This window comes from Oncorhynchus masou, chromosome 17, assembly GCF_036934945.1.
Source record: "Oncorhynchus masou masou isolate Uvic2021 chromosome 17, UVic_Omas_1.1, whole genome shotgun sequence".
In the NCBI taxonomy this organism is placed as follows: Eukaryota; Metazoa; Chordata; class Actinopteri; order Salmoniformes; family Salmonidae; genus Oncorhynchus; species Oncorhynchus masou.
Window position 1 is genome coordinate 17,201,276 of NC_088228.1, and position 21,407 is coordinate 17,222,682.

General features: G+C 46.5%; 1 protein-coding gene across 2 annotated transcripts in view; it reads left to right on the top strand.

The window, feature by feature from the left end:
- The window catches only part of LOC135558630 (glypican-5-like), a 248,390-nt gene that overhangs the window by 152,740 nt on the left and 74,243 nt on the right, over positions 1-21,407 (top strand). For both annotated transcript variants that reach the window (XM_064992579.1, XM_064992580.1), the window contains one exon: positions 2,767-2,887. In XM_064992579.1, coding sequence (XP_064848651.1) covers positions 2,767-2,887 — 121 coding nt within the window. The remainder of the gene's footprint in view (positions 1-2,766; positions 2,888-21,407) is intronic.

Sequence of the window (21,407 nt, forward strand, 5' to 3'; positions counted from 1 at the left end):
AAAGATTGAAAAAAGTATGGGGCCTAGACAGCTGTCCTGGGGAATTCCTGATTCTACCTGGATTTTGATGTAGAGGCTTCCATTAAAGAACTCCCTTTGTGTTCTGTTATACAGGTAACTCTTTGTCCACAATATAGCAGGGGGTGTAAAGCCATAAAACATGTGTTTTATCCAGCAACAGACTATGATCTATAATGTCAAAAGCCGCACTGAAGTCTAACAAAACATCTACCACAATCTTTTTATCATCAATTTCTCTCAGCCAATCACCAGTCATTTGTGTAAGTGCTGTGCTTGTTGAATGTTCTTTCCTATAAGCGTGCTGAAAATCTGTTTGTTTACTGTAAAATAGCATTGTATCTGGTCAAACACAATTTTTTCCAAAAGTTTACTAAGCGTTGATAACAGGCTGATTGGTCGGCTATTTGAGCCAGTTAAGGGGACTTTACTATTCTTCGGTAGGGGAATAACTTTTGCTTTTCTCCAGGCCCGAGAGCACACCCGTTTTAGTAGGCTTAAGTTTAAGATATGGCAAATAGGTGTCACATTCTGACCATAGTTCTTTTGTGTTTTTTGTTTTGTTTTAGTGTTGGTCAGGTTGTGAGCTGAGTGGGCATTCTATGTTGTATGTCTAGTTTGTCTATTTCTATGTTTGGCCTGATATGGTTCTCAATTAGAGGCAGGTGTTAGTCATTGTCTCTGATTGGGAACCATATTTAGGTAGCCTGTTTTGTGTTGGGTTTTGTTGGTGGTTGTTTCCTCACTTCTGTCTTTGTGTCTATGCACCAGATAGGACTGTTTCGGTTTTTTCACAATCAGCCAACAAGTGCTCAGCAAATATGGAAACTCCTTCAAGACTGTTGGAAAAGCATTCCAGGTGAATCTGGTTGAGAGAATGCCAAGAGTGTGCAAAGCTGTCATCAAGGCAAAGGGTGGATACTTTGAAGAATCTCAAATATAAAATACGTATATTTTCATTAGCTAAACACTTTTTTGCTTACTTCATGATTCTATATGTGTTTTTTCACAGTGTTGATGTCTTCACTATTATTATACAATGTAGAATGATCGTGTCTTTGAGAAAATGTTGTGCTGCTGAGAACGTGCTGGACTAACTGTCATCATCTCTCTGAGTGGATACAAAGTGCTTTGTTCTACTTTGAATTTGAAACAGATATAGGGTAGACTTGAAGAATGTCATCAACATTTTAGCTGGCATGTTATCATTTTCACTACTGCATTATACACTTTGAATGTTTTGATACATCTTGTATGTTTGTGTTTTGATACACATTGAATGAGGGTTTTGATACACATTGAATGAGGGTTTTGATACACATTGAATGAGGGTTTTGATACACATTGAATGAGGGTTTTGATGCATGCTGAAGGAGGGTTTTGATGCATATTGAAGGAGGGTTTTGATGCATATTGAAGGAGGGTTTTGATGCATATTGAATGTTTGGGTTTTGATACATATTGAAGGAGGGTTTTGATGCATATTGAATGAGGGTTTTGATACATATTGAAGGAGGGTTTTGATACATATTGAATGAGGGTTTTGATGCATATTGAAGGAGGGTTTTGATACATATTGAAGGAGGGTTTTGATGCATATTGAAGGACGGTTTTGATGCATATTGAATGAGGGTTTTGATACATATTGAAGGAGGGTTTTGATACATATTGAATGAGGGTTTTGATGCATATTGAATGAGGGTTTTGATACATATTGAAGGAGGGTTTTGATGCATATTGAAGGAGGGTTTTGATGCATATTGTAGCAGGGTTTTGATGCATATTGAAGGAGGGTTTTGATACACATTGAATGAGGGTTTTGATACATATTGAAGGAGGGTTTTGATGCATATTGAAGGAGGGTTTTGATGCATATTGAATGTTTGGGTTTTGATACATATTGAATGTTTGGGTTTTGATACATATTGAAGGAGGGTTTTGATGCATATTGAATGTTTGGGTTTTGATACATATTGAATGTTTGGGTTTTGATACATATTGAAGGAGGGTTTTGATGCATATTGAATGTTTGGGTTTTGATACATATTGAATGTTTGGGTTTTGATACATATTGAATGTTTGGGTTTTGATACATATTGAAGGAGGGTTTTGATGCATGCTGAAGGAGCGTTTTGATGCATATTGAAGGGGGGTTTTGATGCATATTGAAGGACGGTTTTGATGCATAATGAATGAGGGTTTTGATGCATATTGAATGAGGGTTTTGATACATATTAAATAAGGGTTTTGATACATATTGAATGAGAGTTTTGATACATATTGAATGAGGGTTTTGATACATATTGAATGAGGGTTTTGATACATATTAAATAAGGGTTTTGATACATATTGGAGGAGGGTTTTGATGCATATTGAATGTTTGGGTTTTGATACATATTGAATGAGGGTTTTGATACATATTAAATAAGGGTTTTGATACATATTGAAGGAGGGTTTTGATGCATATTGAATGTTTGGGTTTTGATGCATATTGAAGGAGGGTTTGATACATATTGAATGAGGGTTTTGATGCATATTGTATGAGGGTTTTGATGCATATTGAATGAGGGTTTTGATACATATTAAATAAGGGTTTTGATACATATTGAATGAGTGTTGGTTGTTTGACATATAATACAGATTGTGATGTGATGCAATGTCGCTGTTTTTATTGCCTACGTTCAACAACTCAATGATCAATTCAACCCCTCTTTCTCTCCCCATCCATCATTCTCTATCTCTCTCTAGTTATACAGGCAGAGTGGTGGGGAACGGTCTCCAGGCCCAGAAGCAGAACCCAGAGGTCAAAGTTCGCAGCCCTAACCCCGAACTGGCTGAGGTCAAGGAGAGGCTGGAGCGCTTCAACCAGGTAGGCCATCCCTCCAGCCTCATGCTGTTACCATGGTTACACGAACACAAAGTTGTATCGCTACTGAGTTGGCTATAGGCGTGTACAGCAAAATCAGGCAAGACCAGAAAAGGCAAAGGCAGTTGATTGACAGGTTTATACAATTATCATTAAGTTTGCAAGTGAAAGGATGGGTTTTAGAATTACACGTTTACATTTACATTACATTTAAGTCATTTAGCAGACGCTCTTATCCAGAGCGACTTACAAATTGGTGAATTCACCTTCTGACATCCAGTGGAACAGCCACTTTACAATAGTGCATCTAAATCATTAAGGGGGGGAGGGTGGTGGTGAGAAGGATTACTTATCTTATCCTAGGTATTCCTTGAAGAGGTGGGGTTTCAGGTGTCTCCGGAAGGTGGTGATTGACTCCGCTGTCCTGGCGTCGTGAGGGAGTTTGTTCCACCATTGGGGGCCAGAGCAGCGAACAGTTTTGACTGGGCTGAGCGGGAACTGTACTTCCTCAATGGTAGGGAGGCGAGCAGGCCAGAGGTGGATGAACGCAGTGCCCTTGCTTGGGTGTAGGGCCTGATCAGAGCCTGGAGGTACTGCGGTGCCGTTCCCCTCACAGCTCCGTAGGCAAGCACCATGGTCTTGTAGCGGATGCGAGCTTCAACTGGAAGCCAGTGGAGAGAGCGGAGGAGCGGGGTGACGTGAGAGAACTTGGGAAGGTTGAACACCAGACGGGCTGCGGCGTTCTGGATGAGTTGTAGGGGTTTAATGGCACAGGCAGGGAGCCCAGCCAACAGCGAGTTGCAGTAATCCAGACGGGAGATGACAAGTGCCTGGATTAGGACCTGCGCCGCTTCCTGTGTGAGGCAGGGTCGTACTCTGCGGATGTTGTAGAGCATGAACCTACAGGAACGGGCCACCGCCATGATGTTGGTTGAGAACGACAGGGTGTTGTCCAGGATCACGCCAAGGTTCTTAGCGCTCTGGGAGGAGGACACAATGGAGTTGTCAACCGTGATGGCGAGATCATGGAACGGGCAGTCCTTCCCCGGGAGGAAGAGCAGCTCCGTCTTGCCGAGGTTCAGCTTGAGGTGGTGATCCGTCATCCACACTGATATGTCTGCCAGACATGCAGAGATGCGATTCGCCACCTGGTCATCAGAAGGGGGAAAGGAGAAGATTAATTGTGTGTCGTCTGCATAGCAATGATAGGAGAGACCATGTGAGGTTATGACAGAGCCAAGTGACTTGGTGTATAGCGAGAATAGGAGAGGGCCTAGAACAGAGCCCTGGGGGACACCAGTGGTGAGAGCGCGTGGCGAGGAGACAGATTCTCGCCACGCCACCTGGTAGGAGCGACCTGTCAGGTAGGACGCAATCCAAGCGTGGGCCGCGCCGGAGATGCCCAACTCGGAGAGGGTGGAGAGGAGGATCTGATGGTTCACAGTATCGAAGGCAGCCGATAGGTCTAGAAGGATGAGAGCAGAGGAGAGAGAGTTAGCTTTAGCAGTGCGGAGCGCCTCCGTGATACAGAGAAGAGCAGTCTCAGTTGAATGACTAGTCTTGAAACCTGACTGATTTGGATCAAGAAGGTCATTCTGAGAGAGATAGTGGGAGAGCTGGCCAAGGACGGCACGTTCAAGAGTTTTGGAGAGAAAAGAAAGAAGGGATACTGGTCTGTAGTTGTTGACATCGGAGGGATCGAGTGTAGGTTTTTTCAGAAGGGGTGCAACTCTCGCTCTCTTGAAGACGGAAGGGACGTAGCCAGCGGTCAGGGATGAGTTGATGAGCGAGGTGAGGTAAGGGAGAAGGTCCCCGGAAATGGTCTGGAGAAGAGAGGAGGGGATAGGGTCAAGCGGGCAGGTTGTTGGGCGGCCGGCCGTCACAAGAAGCGAGATTTCATCTGGAGAGAGAGGGAGAAAGAGGTCAGAGCACAGGGTAGGGCAGTGTGAGCAGAACCAGCGGTGTCGTTTGACTTAGCAAACGAGGATCGGATGTCGTCGACCTTCTTTTCAAAATGGTTGACGAAGTCATCTGCAGAGAGGGAGGAGGGGGGGAGGGGGAGGAGGATTCAGGAGGGAGGAGAAGGTGGCAAAGAGCTTCCTAGGGTTAGAGGCAGATGCTTGGAATTTAGAGTGGTAGAAAGTGGCTTTAGCAGCAGAGACAGAGGAGGAAAATGTAGAGAGGAGGGAGTGAAAGGATGCCAGGTCCGCAGGGAGGCGAGTTTTCCTCCATTTCCGCTCGGCTGCCCGGAGCTCTGTTCTGTGAGCTCGCAATGAGTCATCGAGCCACGGAGCGGGAGGGGAGGACCGAGCCGGCCTGGAGGATAGGGGACATAGAGAGTCAAAGGATGCAGAAAGGGAAGAGAGGAGGGTTGAGGAGGCAGACTCAGGAGAAAGGTTGGAGAAGGTATGAGCAGAGGGAAGAGATGATAGGATGGAAGAGGAGAGAGTAGCGGGGGAGAGAGAGCGAAGGTTGGGACGGCGCGATACCATAGGGGCAGTGTGGGAAGTGTTGGATGAGAGCGAGAGGGAAAAGGATACAAGGTAGTGGTCGGAGACTTGGAGGGGAGTTGCAATGAGGTTAGTGGAAGAACAGCATCTAGTAAAGATGAGGTCGAGCGTATTGCCTGCCTTGTGAGTAGGGGGGGAAGGTGAGAGGGTGAGGTCAAAAGAGGAGAGGAGTGGAAAGAAGGAGGCAGAGAGGAATGAGTCGAAGGTAGACGTGGGGAGGTTAAAGTCGCCCAGGACTGTGAGAGGTGAGCCGTCCTCAGGAAAGGAGCTTATCAAGGCATCAAGCTCATTGATGAACTCTCCGAGGGAACCTGGAGGGCGATAAATGATAAGGATGTTAAGCTTGAAAGGGCTGGTAACTGTGACAGCATGGAATTCAAAGGAGGCGATAGATAGATGGGTAAGGGGAGAGAGAGAATGATCACTTGGGAGAGATGAGGATCCCGGTGCCACCACCCCGCTGACCAGAAGCTCTCGGGGTGTGCGAGAACACGTGGGCGGACGAAGAGAGAGCAGTAGGAGTAGCAGTGTTATCTGTGGTGATCCATGTTTCCGTCAGTGCCAGGAAGTCGAGGGACTGGAGGGAGGCATAGGCTGAGATGAACTCTGCCTTGTTGGCCGCAGATCGGCAGTTCCAGAGGCTACCGGAGACCAGGAACTCCACGTGGGTCGTGCGCGCTGGGACCACCAGATTAGGTGGCCGCGGCCACGCGGTGTGGAGCGTTTGTATGGTCTGTGCAGAGAGGAGAGAACAGGGATAGATAGACACATAGTTGACAGGGTACAGAAGAGGCTACGCTAATGCAAAGGAGATTGGAATGACAAGTGGACTACACGTCTCGAATGTTCAGAAAGTTAAGCTTACGTAGCAAGAATCTTATAGACTAAAATGATTGAAATGATATAGTACTGCTGGAGTAGGCTAGCTGGTAGTGGCTGCGATGTAGCTAACCTAGAAAATCGCTCTAGGCTAAACAATTGACTTACATACAAAGACGGCTATGTAGCTAGCTAGCTACGATCAAACAAAACAACCGTTGTTTAAAGAAACATATTCTTGTTGTGTGTTCATGTGTCTACTTAGGAAGGTTGTACTAGTATATGTGCAGACAGTGTACCCTGTCTAAAGGTACAGTGCATAACTAGTCATCTAGAGATTCCAGACCTACAAAGAAAAGCTATATTCTGTGGAAGTGGAACGAGAGCCTAAAGCAGTGGATGTGGATCCATGTCTCTTTCAACACAATGAGAACAGAGCAGATTCCTACTGTACCATACTGTATTCTACCCTCAGGGCAGCTGTTGAGGAGAAGAGGAGGAATGTATGAAACGTGATACAGATGCTACAATCTACTGTTTTCTATATGCTTTATTATCCTAGCTGACATACTGTATTACCATATATTGGACAGTTCGGATCTTGTTTATTATAGGTAAAACTGGAGAAAACAGTTTGGTCTTATTGGATTGGTTCTGGCTTTACTGTACCTAGTCCGTGTCACTACGTTTGATCCTGTTACTTGAATATTGAACACACCATAACATGACATCTGAGGCATAGTTGTATTTTGTTAGCTGACCTCTGCTTTCCTGTGTTTCTCTCTTATACCAAGATTGTTGTAAGAGCAAACGATAAATGAGAGAGAGGGAAAGAGAGACGGCGAGAGAGAGAGAGAGGTAATGAGAGACAGTGAGATAGACAGAGAGAGAATGCCAGACATCGGGAGAGAGCGACACACAGAGCAAAAGGCCAGCAGTGAGTGACGGCCAGGCGGAGATGACACAGTGCAGCTTCAAAGTGACACCGTTGTTATGTAGATGAGGATTAGGTCCTGAAAGGGCCCGGGTATAAAAGCCTATTGCCCAGGGGTCCTTAGGGGCCATTTGAGGGGACAGATTCTGTTTCACTGCTGCCTTTTGTGGCCCTGCATATTATACCCTCAGATAGTACTCACACTGGCCATCTCTTTTTATCTCTTTCTTCCTCCCTCACTTTTCCCCTCCTTTCTCATTCTCTTTCTAACACTCTCCCTCTCGCTCCTCGTCTGCTTACACCCCTCTATCTTTTCTCTCACTCTCTGTGTTCCTCTCCCCTCTCTCTCTCCCCTCTTTCTTACTTCTTTACCATCCATCATCTCTCCTCTCATTTTCTCTCTCTTGTTCTTCCATTCTGTCTCTACTTGTCTGTCCATCCTCCTGTTGCTGAGAGATTACTGATGTCTCCTCTGATTGACAGTGGTGACTTCCTCCTGCAATGCATTCTGGGGTGGTGAGGGGTCATTGCCATGGCAACCCATAATGGAGACGTGATGCTGTTGACATTTAAAGATATTCAATTATACCTTGATAGTGAGAGAAAAAGATAGAGAGAGGTGCTGGGCTTCAGTGTTTATTTCAGATAAGAGCACAGACAGGGTCACCCAGAGTGGCAAACTGTTTAATCTGCCCATAGCCACTGTCCAGGATTCACTGGATAAACACACAGGAGATGGGGGAACAGACACACATGCGTCTGCACACCACACACACACGCATGCACATACACACACTCATGCAGGAGCGGACACACACAAATTAGGGAATGGAACACACAGGTTTTCACACAGATACACGCACACAGGTGTGTGTGTGTGTGTGTGTGCCTGCGTGCGTGCATGTGTGTTCGTGTGCATGTTAAGAAGATTGTACGGAGTGGTGCTGTGAAGTGACAGTGTCTTTAATCTCCATACAGCCACATGATATTCTCCTAGTAGAGCCCACAGAGTTGGTATCACAGGGGGCACTGCTGGCACCAGGGTACTGATACACACACTGACATACTCCATACAAGAGCTTAGTGTTACACTGGCACTGCCATGACCCGGCGAAGGGTGGGGGGGATAAGTTGTAAGGTACCATGCACACGCATATACACACACACACACACACACACACATACACTATTACACACTATCACACACACACACTGTGCCATTCACTCTCTTTTACACACACCACACGTTCTCTCGGAGGAGCGTCCGTGGCGGCAGAGACGAGCTCTAAGCCTTCTAATCGCCTGACCCCACATAAGAAGGTCCATGAAAAGCCTCGCCCACTCCAGCCCTCCTCGCTCTCTCTCTCCCTCCCCCCTCTCTCTCTGAGGATCATCTCCCCTTCTCTTCTCTCTCTCTTCTCATCCCTCTCTCCTCCCCTCTACTCTGACAGTAAATACAGATCATGTCTACTGGAAGGAGCTCTGAGAGGGCGAGTTCTGATTGCAGACCACCAGCCCAGCTGTTTTTGGGTGGAGATGCATTCACAATGCTCTCTGTCCCCTATAGCAGCATTACAATGTTAATGTGTCTCCCTCCCTACACACACACACACACACACACACACACACACACACACACACACACACACACACACACACACACACACACACACACACACACTGTGAAGAAATGAGATGAGTGAGGTTGATGAAAGCAGTGCTTAGTGACTTGCCTGGAATGTAACGATGGGATAGGTCAGTGTATTGGCTCCAAGCCTCTGACATGATAGGGAGAGGTCTGTTAACTCTATGATTGATTACTAGACTACTAGCCTGGCCTACTCTATTGGATCTGTACTCACTGTAACATACAGTGCCTTGCGAAAGTATTCGGCCCCCTTGAACTTTGCGACCTTTTGCCACATTTCAGGCTTCAAACATAAAGATATAAAACTGTATTTTTTTGTGAAGAATCAACAACAAGTGGGACACAATCATGAAGTGGAACGACATTTATTGGATATTTCAAACTTTTTTAACAAATCAAAAACTGAAAAATTGGGCGTGTAAAATTATTCAGCCCCCTTAAGTTAATACTTTGTAGCGCCACCTTTTGCTGCGATTACAGCTGTAAGTCGCTTGGGGTATGTCTCTATCAGTTTTGCACATCGAGAGATTGAAATTTTTTCCCATTCCTCCTTGCAGAACAGCTCGAGCTCAGTGAGGTTGGATGGAGAGGATTTGTGAACAGCAGTTTTCAGTTCTTTCCACAGATTCTCAATTGGATTCAGGTCTGGACTTTGACTTGGCCATTCTAACACCTGGATATGTTTATTTTTGAACCATTCCATTGTAGATTTTGCTTTATGTTTTGGATCATTGTCTTGTTGGAAGACAAATCTCCTTCCCAGTCTCAGGTCTTTTGCAGACTCCATCAGGTTTTCTTCCAGAATGGTCCTGTATTTGGCTCCATCCATCTTCCCATCAATTTTAACCATCTTCCCTGTCCCTGTGTCAGGATTTGGCCAGGGTTGTTCCGGTTGTTGGTCACTAGATGCCCCCATTGTGCTTTTTGTCCTTATGTTTTTCCCTTGATCCCCATTATTATTTGCACCTGTGCCTCGTTTCCTCTAATTGTATTTAAACCCTTAGTTTCCCTCAGTTCTGTGCTCTGTGTTTGTATGTTAGCACCCAGCCCTAGTGTTCTGTGTATTCTTGTCGTTTCCAGTGGATGCTCTTGTGGATTTCTGTTTTTATTTTTGAGTATCTTTTGAGGCTTTTTGTGCTATACCTACCACCTTTTGGATTTGCCATTTTTGTATTGTAGGATTTTTTACTTTATTAAATACACCGTCTTAAGTACTGCTGTGTCTGCCTCATCTTCTGGGTTCTGCTGACTATTCGTGGCTCAGTTGGTTAAGTAACTGTTTCTCACTCCGGAGACCCAGGTTCGTAACCGGGTCCTGACAGAAACACAGAGCCAAAAATGAACCCAGAGGCAGCCAGTTCCCAGGACCTTTTTGCCATGCTGTCCCACCACCAGGAGACTGTCCAACGCCACGAAGCCGCCCTGGTTCAGCAAGAGGCCTTAAGTTAAGCAAATATCTGATCGTCTTACCCCGGCAACAGTTCCCGTCCCAGTACCTCAGATTCACGTACCCATGGCAGTTAACCCCCTGGCTGAACCTCGTCTTCCACCTCCCCAACGGTTCTCAGGTGATCCAAGTGCTTGTAAAGGGTTTCTCACCCAATGTTCTCTCTCCTTTGAGCTACAACCCTCGTCGTTTCCCACCGACCGGTCAAGATCGCTTATATCATCACCCTGCTGTCGGAAAAGCCCTGGCCTGGGCTACTGCTGTGTGGGATGCCCATAGTTCCTGCTGTGCCAGCTACTCTGCCTTTGCTGAGGAATTCAAACGAGTGTTTCAAGGCCCAAGCAGTGGTTCTGACTCAGCCAAACAGCTCCTGACTCTCCACCAAGGTTGGCGCAGCGTGACGGACTATGCCATCCAGTTCCGCACGGTGGCAGCAGCAAGTGGCTGGAACAACGAGGCGCTCATGGTGTGCTTTCTGAAAGGCCTTTCCGACACTATCCAAGATGAACTAGCCACTCGGGAACCACCGGACAATCTCGAGTCCCTGATCAAGTTGGCCTCACGCATTGACCAGCGTTTGAGAGAGAGAGAACTCAACCGTAGACCTCTAGCCCCTATCAGTCCCAGCTCCGAGTCCCCACCTTTATCCTCGCTGGCTCCATCGGAACCCATGCAGATTGGACGCATCTCCCAGGCTGAGAGAGACGCCGGATGAGGGAGCGACGCTGTCTATATTGCGGCAAACCGGGCCATTTCCGTTCCACGTGTCCCGGGCTCCAGGGAAACGCTCTGTCCCGTACAGACCGGGGGAACTGTAACGGGAAACATAACCTCCTCCCATCCATCCAACTCCCGTCTGCTCATTCCAGTCACCCTCTCCTGGGACAACCACAAGCTTCACCTTCAAGCCTTGGTAGACTCTGGAGCCGCAGGTAACTTCATGGATGGTGTCTGGGCGAAGGAGAATGGCGTTCCCTCTGAACCTCTAAGTGAACCCATGAGGGTCACTACATTGGATGGAAGCCCTTTGGGATCTGGACTTGTCACTCATGTCACTACCTCCTTGCGACTTTCAGTTTCACAACACCAGGAATTGATGAACTTTCATTTGATCTCCTGTTCCGAGTTCCCTCTCGTCCTTGGATACCCCTGGCTTCACAGCCATAACCCTCACATCGACTGGTCTGTGGGCACTATCAAGCAGTGGGGTCCTACGTGCCAAGCTACTTGTATTTTCCAGAATTCCCGAGTTCTACTCCCGAGTCTTTAGAATCCATCGACCTGACCCGAGTTCCCGAGTGTTACCATGACCTCAAACTGGTGTTTAGCAAACAGAGGGCCACCATGCTACCACCCCATAGACCTTACGATTGCCCCATCGACCTGTTTCCGGGCACTTGCCCCCCCAGGGGTCGGATCTTTTCCCTATCTCCACCCGAACGAGCTGCTATGGATACCTACATCAAGGACGCTCTGGAAGCAGGCCTCATGCGTTCATCCACCTCCCCGGCGGGAGCAGGGTTTTTCTTTGTGGCCAAGAAAGACGGTGGATTACGTCCTTGCATCGACTACCGGGGACTCAATGCCATAACCGTCCGTAACCGTTACCCGCTACCCCTTATGGCCACAGCCTTCGAGCTGCTCCAGGAAGCAGTTGTTTTCACTAAGCTTGACCTGCGGAACGCATACCATCTTGTGCGGATCAGACCTGGTGACGAGTGGAAGACCGCTTTCAACACGCCTACTGGTCACTATGAATACTTGGTGATGCCCTTCGGCCTGACCAACGCCCCAGCGCTGTTCCAAGCGTTCATAAACGATGTGCTTAGGGATATGCTTAACATATTTGTGTTCGTTTACTTGGATGACATCCTCATCTTTTCGAGCTCCCTTCAAGAACACACTAAGCATGTCAGACAAGTACTCAAACGCCTCCTGGACAGCCATCTGTACGTTAAGCCGGAAAAATGTGAATTCCATTCATCCCGAGTACAATTCCTGGGATTTGTAGTGGAACCCGGTCGAGTCCAAATGGACCCCAGGAAGGTAGGGGCGGTAGCGGATTGGCCCACCCCCAAATCCGTTAAGGAAGTTCAGCGTTTCCTGGGCTTCACAAACTTTTACCGCAAGTTCATCAAGAACTTCAGCTTGGTGGCAGCCCCTCTCTCAGCTTTAACCAAGGGTGGCAATGCAAGGTTTTTGTGGGGAAAAGAAGCTGAGACGGCCTTCCAAGGACTCAAGCAGCGCGTTCTCTCTGCTCCCATCCTGATACTACCGACTACAGATGAACCATTTGTGGTGGAGGTAGACGCATCAGAGGTTGGTGTTGGAGCTGTCCTGTCTCAGAGGGGTGAAGACAAGAAGCTTCATCCGTGCGCTTTCTTCTCACACCGGCTTACCCCGACTGAGAGGAACTATGATGTGGGGGATCGGGAACTCCTAGCGGTTAAGATGGCATTGAAGGAATGGAGACACTGGCTCGAGGGGGCTTCTCACCCGTTTCAAGTGCTTACGGACCACAAAAATCTGGAGTATATCCAGCAGGCGAAGCGGTTGAACTCTAGACAAGCTAGATGGTCTCTTTTCTTCAATCGATTCCAGTTTATCCTCACCTATCGGCCCGGGTCGAAGAATCTCAAACCGGATGCCCTGTCCCGAGTCTACGCTCCTGCCATTCGAGATGACACGGACATGCCTGTCCTTCCTGCTGCTAAGATTGTGGCTCCGATCTCGTGGCAAGTTGAGGATACCGTGAGACGTGCTCAAGCTAGCGAACCGGACCCGAAAGGAGGCCCTGCCAATCGGTTGTTTGTCCCCAAGGCAGTGAGGACTCAGGTCCTTCTGTGGGGGCACTCCTCTCGCCTCACCTGTCATCCGGGCGTAGGTCGCACCTTGGAGTTCATCCAGCGTAAGTTCTGGTGGCCTACCATAAGAGAAGACGTTGCCACTTTCGTCAATGCCTGCCCCGTGTGCTGCCAGGGCAAATCTTCTCACCTCCGCCCTCAAGGACTCCTTCACCCTTTACCTGTTCCCCACAGACCCTGGTCCCATATCTCATTGGACTTTATTACTGGACTTCCTCCATCCCATGGCAATACTACTATCCTAGTCATAATCGACAGGTTTTCAAAGGCGGCCAGGTTCGTCCCTCTGACTAAGTTACCTTCTGCCAAGGAAACGGCTGAGTTGGTAATTAATCATGTGTTCCGAGTCTTCGGCATTCCTCAAGATGTGGTTTCTGACAGAGGTCCCCAGTTCGCCTCAAGGTTTTGGAAGGCCTTCCGCCAACTCATGGGGGCTTCTGCCAGTCTATCTTCAGGGTACCATCCGGAGTCCAACGGCCAAACAGAGAGGATGAATCAAGAGCTGGAAACCACCCTCCGATGTATGACTCGTGACAACCCGTCCACATGGTCATCCTTTATTGTTTGGGCCGAATACGCGCACAACACCTTGCGCTCCTCCTCCACTGGTATGTCCCCGCACGAGTGTCAGTTTGGCTATGCTCCTCCATTGTTCCCGGACCAGGAGGCAGAAGTCAGAGTGCCTTCAGCCTTGAAGTTCGTCAGACGCTGTCGGCTTATGTGGAGGAAGACCCGTCTTAATCTTATGCGTTCCTCACAGAGGTACCAACAACAAGCCAACAGACGTCGCCGTCCCGGGCCTACCCTGCGCCCCGGCCAGAGAGTCTGGCTCTCCACAAGAGACTTACCACTACGGGTGGAGTCTCGCAAGCTGTCCCAAAAATACATCGGTCCCTTTAAGGTTGCCAGGAGAGTTAACCCAGTTTCTTATCGCCCACACTTACCCAGATCCCTTAAGATTAATCCCACATTTCACATTTCCTTGTTAAAACCTGTTGTTTTTTCTCCCCTTGTCCCTGCAGACAGACCTCCCCCTCCGCCTCGTGTCATTGGAGGCCAGCCGGCTTATACCGTCCATCGGATACTGGACTCCCGCCGGGTGCAGCGGTCCTGGCAGTATCTGGTGGACTGGGAAGGCTACGGTCCTGAGGAGCGCTCCTGGGTTCCTGCCAAAGACATACTGGACCCTGACCACATTCGTCAGTTCAGGGCCCTCCACCCTGAGAGAGCTGGTAGGAACGTCAGGAGCCGTTCCTAGGGGGGGGGATTCTGTCAGGATTTGGCCAGGGTTGTTCCGGTTGTTGGTCACTAGATGCCCCCATTGTGCTTTTTGTCCTTATGTTTTTCCCTTAATCCCCATTATTATTTGCACCTGTGCCTCGTTTCCTCTAATTGTATTTAAACCCTTAGTTTCCCTCAGTTCTGTGCTCTGTGTTTGTATGTTAGCACCCAGCCCTAGTGTTCTGTGTATTCTTGTCGTTTCCAGTGGATGCTCTTGTGGATTTCTGTTTTTATTTTTGAGTATCTTTTGAGGCTTTTTGTGCTATACCTACCACCTTTTGGATTTGCCATTTTTGTATTGTAGGATTTTTTACTTTATTAAATACACCGTCTTAAGTACTGCTGTGTCTGCCTCATCTTCTGGGTTCTGCTGACTATTCGTGGCTCAGTTGGTTAAGTAACTGTTTCTCACTCCGGAGACCCAGGTTCGTAACCGGGTCCTGACACCCTGCTGAAGAAAAGCAGGCCCAAACCATGATGCTGCCACCACCATGTTTGACAGTGGGGATAGTGTGGTCAGGGTGATGAGCTGTGTTGCTTTTACGCCAAACATAACGTTTTGCATTGTTGCCAAAAAGTTCAATTTTGGTTTCATCTGACCAGAGCACCTTCTTCCACATGTTTGGTGTGTCTCCCAGGTGGCTTGTGGCAAACTTTAAACAACACTTTTTATGGATATCTTTAAGAAATGGCTTTCTTCTTGCCACTCTTCCATAAAGGCCAGATTTGTGCAATATACGACTGATTGTTGTCCTATGGACAGAGTCTCCCACCTCAGCTGTAGATCTCTGCAGTTCATCCAGAGTGATCATGGGCCTCTTGGCTGCATCTCTGATCAGTCTTCTCCTTGTATGAGCTGAAAGTTTAGAGGGACAGCCAGGTCTTGGTAGATTTGCAGTGGTCTGATACTCCTTCCATTTCAATATTATCGCTTGCACAGTGCTCCTTGGAATGTTTAAAGCTTGGGAAATCTTTTTGTATCCAAATCCGGCTTTAAACTTCTTCACAACAGTATCTCGGACCTGCCTGGTGTGTTCCTTGTTCTTCATGATGCTCTCTGCGCTCTGCGCTTTAATGGACCTCTGAGACTATCACAGTGCAGGTGCATTTATACGGAGACTTGATTACACATAGGTGGATTGTATTTATCATCATTAGTCATTTAGGTCAACATTGGATCATTCAGAGATCCTCACTGAACTTCTGGAGAGAGTTTGCTGCACTGAAAGTAAAGGGGCTGAATAATTTTGCACGCCCAGTTTCAGTTTTTGATTTGTTAAAAAAGTTTGAAATATCCAATAAATGTCGTTCCACTTCATGATTGTGTCCCACTTGTTGATTCTTCACAAAAAAATACAGTTTTATATCTTTATGTTTGAAGCCTGAAATGTGGCAAAAGGTTGCAAAGTTCAAGGGGGCCGAATACTTTCGCAAGGCACTGTATCACAGATATTTTGTCATGTAGTTGTACAGTTGATGGGAGCATGGTGCTTGCAATACCATCGTTTTGCCTTTAATTGTTGCATGGCCCATATGCTGTACATGTATAGGTTAAACATAGTTAACCCTGACTGACTGAACAAAAGCATCTGTCACAGTAAATTACTGTATTGTATTGTTATTAACATTTTATTACAGTAAACATAGTTAACCCTGACTGACTGAACAAAGGCATCTGCCACAGTAAATTACTGTATTGTTATTAACATGTTATTACAGTAAACATAGTTAACCCTGACTGACTGAACAAAAGCATCTGCCACGGTGAATGATTGTATTGTTGTTAAACATTTTATTACAGTAAACATAGTTAACCCTAGGTCACACTGACTGAACAAAAGCATCTGCCACAGTAAATTACTGTATTGTTATTAACATTTTATTACAGTAAACATAGTTAACCCTAGGTCACACTGACTGAACAAAAGCATCTGCCACAGTAAATTACTGTATTGTTATTAACATTTTATTACAGTAAACATAGTTAACCCTAGGTCACACTAACTGAACAAAAGCATCTGCCACAGTAAATAACTGTGTTGCTATTAAACATTTTATTACAGTAAACCTCAAACGCCCTGAGGCCCGAGATGAGACAAATAGACCGTAGTTGAGCTGACAGCCAGTTGAAGGGAGGGACAGATTATTTCCTCTTGATGATTGAGCTATCCTATACTGTAAATCTGGTGCTTCTGAAACACTGCAGCCCCACAGGGGATCATATGAGACTTTCACTGACTCCTTTTACAACTGGAGAGGTACTGGGAGTTAAAAGGTCTCTGAAAATATATCTGTATCTCGGATGTAGCCCCTGCTGTGGGTTATTGGAGACGCGTAACTGGACAATGTTTCACTCCCTGTGTTTTAATAAACCACAGTTGGAGTGTATTAGAGTCCTACTTTCTGTCTTTGTATTTGTCCCAACACCTTAACCTTTGGGATGTGCGTATATTTCATTTTCATTCACTTTATATTCTGTTGCTCAGAGCAGCAGGTAGGTGGTGGTATGGTGTGTATTGAGAGTTGTGTGTGTGGGTTTTTGATTCATGAATAGGGAAATAGCAATGAGGACATCAGCACTCCATATCAAAATATATTAAAAAAAATATATCCAGATTTCACTGGTCCCTGTCTGATATTTAGAATCTCAGTTGTATAACCAGTTTGGTCTAGTGTGAGGTTTGCCATCTGTGGTTATTTAATGCTACTTAGACATCATAGAATGGCATAGAGTGATCGGGAGAGAGGGATTGATGGAAACGGGATAGAGTGATCAGGAGAGAAGGATCGATGGAAATGGGATAGATTGATCAGGAGAGAGGGATTGATGGAAACGGGATAGATTGATCAGGAGAGAGGGATTGATTGAACGGGATAGAGTGATCAGGAGAGAGGGATTGATTGGAACGGGATAGAGTGATCAGGAGAGAGGGATTGATGGAACGGGATAGAGTGATCAGGAGAGAGGGATTGATGGATCGGGATAGAGTGATCAGGAAAGAGGGATTGATGGAGCGGGATAGAGTGATCAGGAGAGAGGGATTGATGGAACGGGATAGAGTGATCAGGAGAGAGGGATTGATGGAACGGGATAGAGTGATGAGGAGAGAGGGATTGATGGAACGGGATAGAGCGATCAGGAGAGAGGGATTGATGGAACGGGATAGAGTGATCAGGAGAGAAGGATCGATGGAAACGGGATTGATGGAACGGGATAGAGTGATTAGGAGAGAGTGATTGATGGAACGGGATACAGCGATCAGGAGAGAAGGATCGATGGAAATGGGATAGATTGATCAGGAGAGAGGGATTGATGGAAACAGATCAAGAGAGAGATACACACAAACATACACTTGTTTGACCGACCAAGCTTCAAACCTGGGTCACCTGCGCAAATCTTCAGGTGTCAGGAAAGCTTGCTCATCACGTGAGCTAGCAAAGTTCACACACACACACACACACCACACCACACCACACCACACCACACCACACCACACCACACCACACCCACAGAACAATATATCAAGCCACACTTCTAAAAGGCATAGAGATAAAAGCAATGAGCCAGATCCTCTTGGTATTCCCAGCCTTCCTACGGTCTGAATAGGAGACCCCCAGAGGGGCGACCATAACCCCACTGTCCCCCCATCCCTCCCCACTTCATCCCCTCAGTGACCGCCCGGCGGTATTCCATGTCAAGGGCCTCTTGGAATCCCGGCCTCAGGGAATACCGACGCTCTGTTTGAAGTCAGGTCTGAAATCTATAGCCTGCTGAGGACAGCAGAGAGCAGAGCATGTGTTATTATCACACACACACACACACACACACACACACACACACACACACACACACACACACACACACACACACACACACACACACACACACACACACACACACATACATACATACATACATACATACATACATACATACATACATACATACATACATACAGACACACACACACACACATACGGACACACACACACAGTAAATATGGTATTGGAACTAACTGACCCTGTATATACATAGCTTATTTATTTGTTTATTTATTTTTTCCACAACATTGATATCGGGGCGGCAGGGTAGCCTAGTGGTTAGCGCGTTGGACCAGTAACCGAAAGGTTGCAAGATCGAATCCCTGAGCTGACCTGTCGTTCTGCCCCTCAACAAGGCAGTTAACCCACTGTTCCTAGGCCGTCATTGACAATAAGAATTTGTTCTTAACTGGCTCAATTTGTTCTTAACTTAAATAAAGGTAAAATAAAAAATGGTTGGGTTTGGAGCAGGAAAGGCATTTCACTGTGTGTGACATTGAAACATACACAGGCACACCCACCAAATCTCCACTGTGACAGTCCATGACATGTCCCAACCATTGAGAAGGTCTGAGGTGACTTATGACATATGACTCACATGCGTGGCCCAATGTGATGTCATGGCCTTTAAACAGTCTAACGTTCAGGACACTACTGGGACTAGTTTAGACCAGATGATTCAAGTGGAGCAGCTCTTCAAAGAGTCCTCGTGCCAGGGGAGACTCATGATCATGATATCACTAGCCACTTTAAACAATGCTACCTAATATAATGTTTACATACCCTACATTATTCACTCATATGTATACGTATATACTGTACTCTATATCATCTACTGCATCCTTATGTAATACATGTATCACTAGCCACTTTAACTATGCCACTTTGTTTACATACTCATCTCATATGTATATACTGTACTCGATACCATCTACTGTATCTTGCCTATGCTGCTCTGTACCATCACTCATTCATATATCTTTGTGTACATATTCTTTATCCCCTTTATCCCCTAAGACAGTAGTTTTTGAATTTGTTAGTTAGATTACTTGTTGGTTATCACTGCATTGTCGGAACTAGAAGCACAAGCATTTCGCTACACTCGCATTAACATCTGCTAACCATGTGTATGTGACAAATAACATTTGATTTGATCTTTACAAACGGATGCCATCCCAACTACTGGGTTGCCTCTGAAGCTAAGCAGAGTTGTGCCTGGACAGAGCCTGGATGTAAGATCACTCAGACCAGATGTAGCTGGAAGTGGTATTGGAGGGACGGTCTTTAGGAGGAACTAGTCTAAGGAGACCCCAATGTCCCAGGAAAATGATGGGAACGCGGACACTGCCCTACTTCAGATGGGACATTAAACCTTCAAATTGAAATCTTTAAAGGGGTGCCTTCCCACACACAAGTATCTTAGTCCTGGGCTGAAAAGCATGTTCAATGGATAATTTCAGTTTAATCCATATCTGGGAAAATGGCCCTCTTAATTTTCTGTGGTTACTAAAGATCCTATGAAACCTGTCCCAAGAGTAGGGGTGTTAACCTCGGTGACCTGGCAAAATGTCCTCTCTGGTCCCTCACTGTGGGTACATCAATCATCCATAGCTTCCCTCTTCTATCCTCTGGGGCCGAATGTATCAAACATCTGAGTAGGAGTGCTGATTTAAGGACCATTTTTGGCCTTTGAGATTACAATAAATAAAAACACATGGACTGATCCCAGATCAGCACTCCTGCTCTGAGACCCTTCATACACACTGCCCCTGCTCCAAGTCTTTCTTCTGTAGCGGTGTTAAATTGTCCCTGGTGGCTCTCTGGCCATATTACAGTGTATTACACATAATTAATCTACTGAGCCAAACCAGAAATCTAATCACACACACACACACACACACACACACACACACACACACACACACACACACACACACACACTCATTCTGTGGGCAGTTCAGATCTCTCAAACACTGTTAAAATACCAGCCATGACTACAGAATATCTGTACAACGACTGGCTGGCTCCCTGCTCTGCCATTGACCCTGTGATGTGGGGTGGGAAGCCCCTCCCAGTGCTGCTCTCTATCCCCTTTCTGTGAAATAGTACCACACAGCCCTGTTTTGCCCTCCTACACACTGAGCCTGGTCACAATATCAATATTCTCACATAAGACTGGAATGTGTGTCTTTATCCCCCTGCTGGGGTGCATTGGAGTGGTTACACACACACATAAACACACACACACACATGCACACACACACACACACAATCATACACAGAGACACACGCACACAGACACACAGTGAGTCAGCATCTCTCCCCCTCACCATTTAGGGGATTGGTAACTCCTGGAAACACTGTCTTCAGTGTGAGTAGGATAAACACACACACACACACTCCTCCATAATGTTCCTGGAGAAAACAGGGATGGAAATTGAGAGAGAGGGATGGAAAGGGGGGGGGGGGGGTGTCATGGTAGCCATGGTGGAGTGCAGAGCAACAAGGCTGTGTCTCGGTACATTAAAATGGCTTCCTATCCTTTAGCTTGTGGACCATATGGGATGAACCCCTCGGGTTGCACTGATAGCCCAGACAGAAGATTGCCACGTGTCAGTAATGCGTTTAACCTTTATGTAACATTCATTCAACCAGGTTGTGAACCAATGAAAACATCACCAAGAGTCAAACCCACAGCCAAGATCTAAACTGTACAAACACATCATAACAAGTGAGTCACTTGGATCAGACAGACGAACACAGCCACTGCTCTGACTGTACAGTATCTCTCCCCAACTCACAATATCTTCATAACTGATTCATTCATAACATTCTCGTAACATTGCTCTGTCCTATGCCCTTCATGGGCTGCATCCTTAATAGCACCCTATTCCCTGTACAGGTCACTACTTTTGACCACTGCCCTATGGGCCCTGGTTGAGTACACTAGATAGGGAAAAGGGTGTCATTTGTGACTCAGAAATTGAGAAGGCTGCATACATACCAGCAAGAACGGAAAAGTGCGAACGGTAAAGTGCGAACGGTAAAGTGCGAACGGTAAAGTGAGAACGGTAAAGTGCGAACGGTAAAGTGCGAACGGTAAAGTGCGAACGGTAAAGTGCGAACGGTAAAGTGCGAACGGTAAAGTGCGAACGGTAAAGTGCGAACGGTAAAGTGAGAACGGTAAAGTGCGAACGG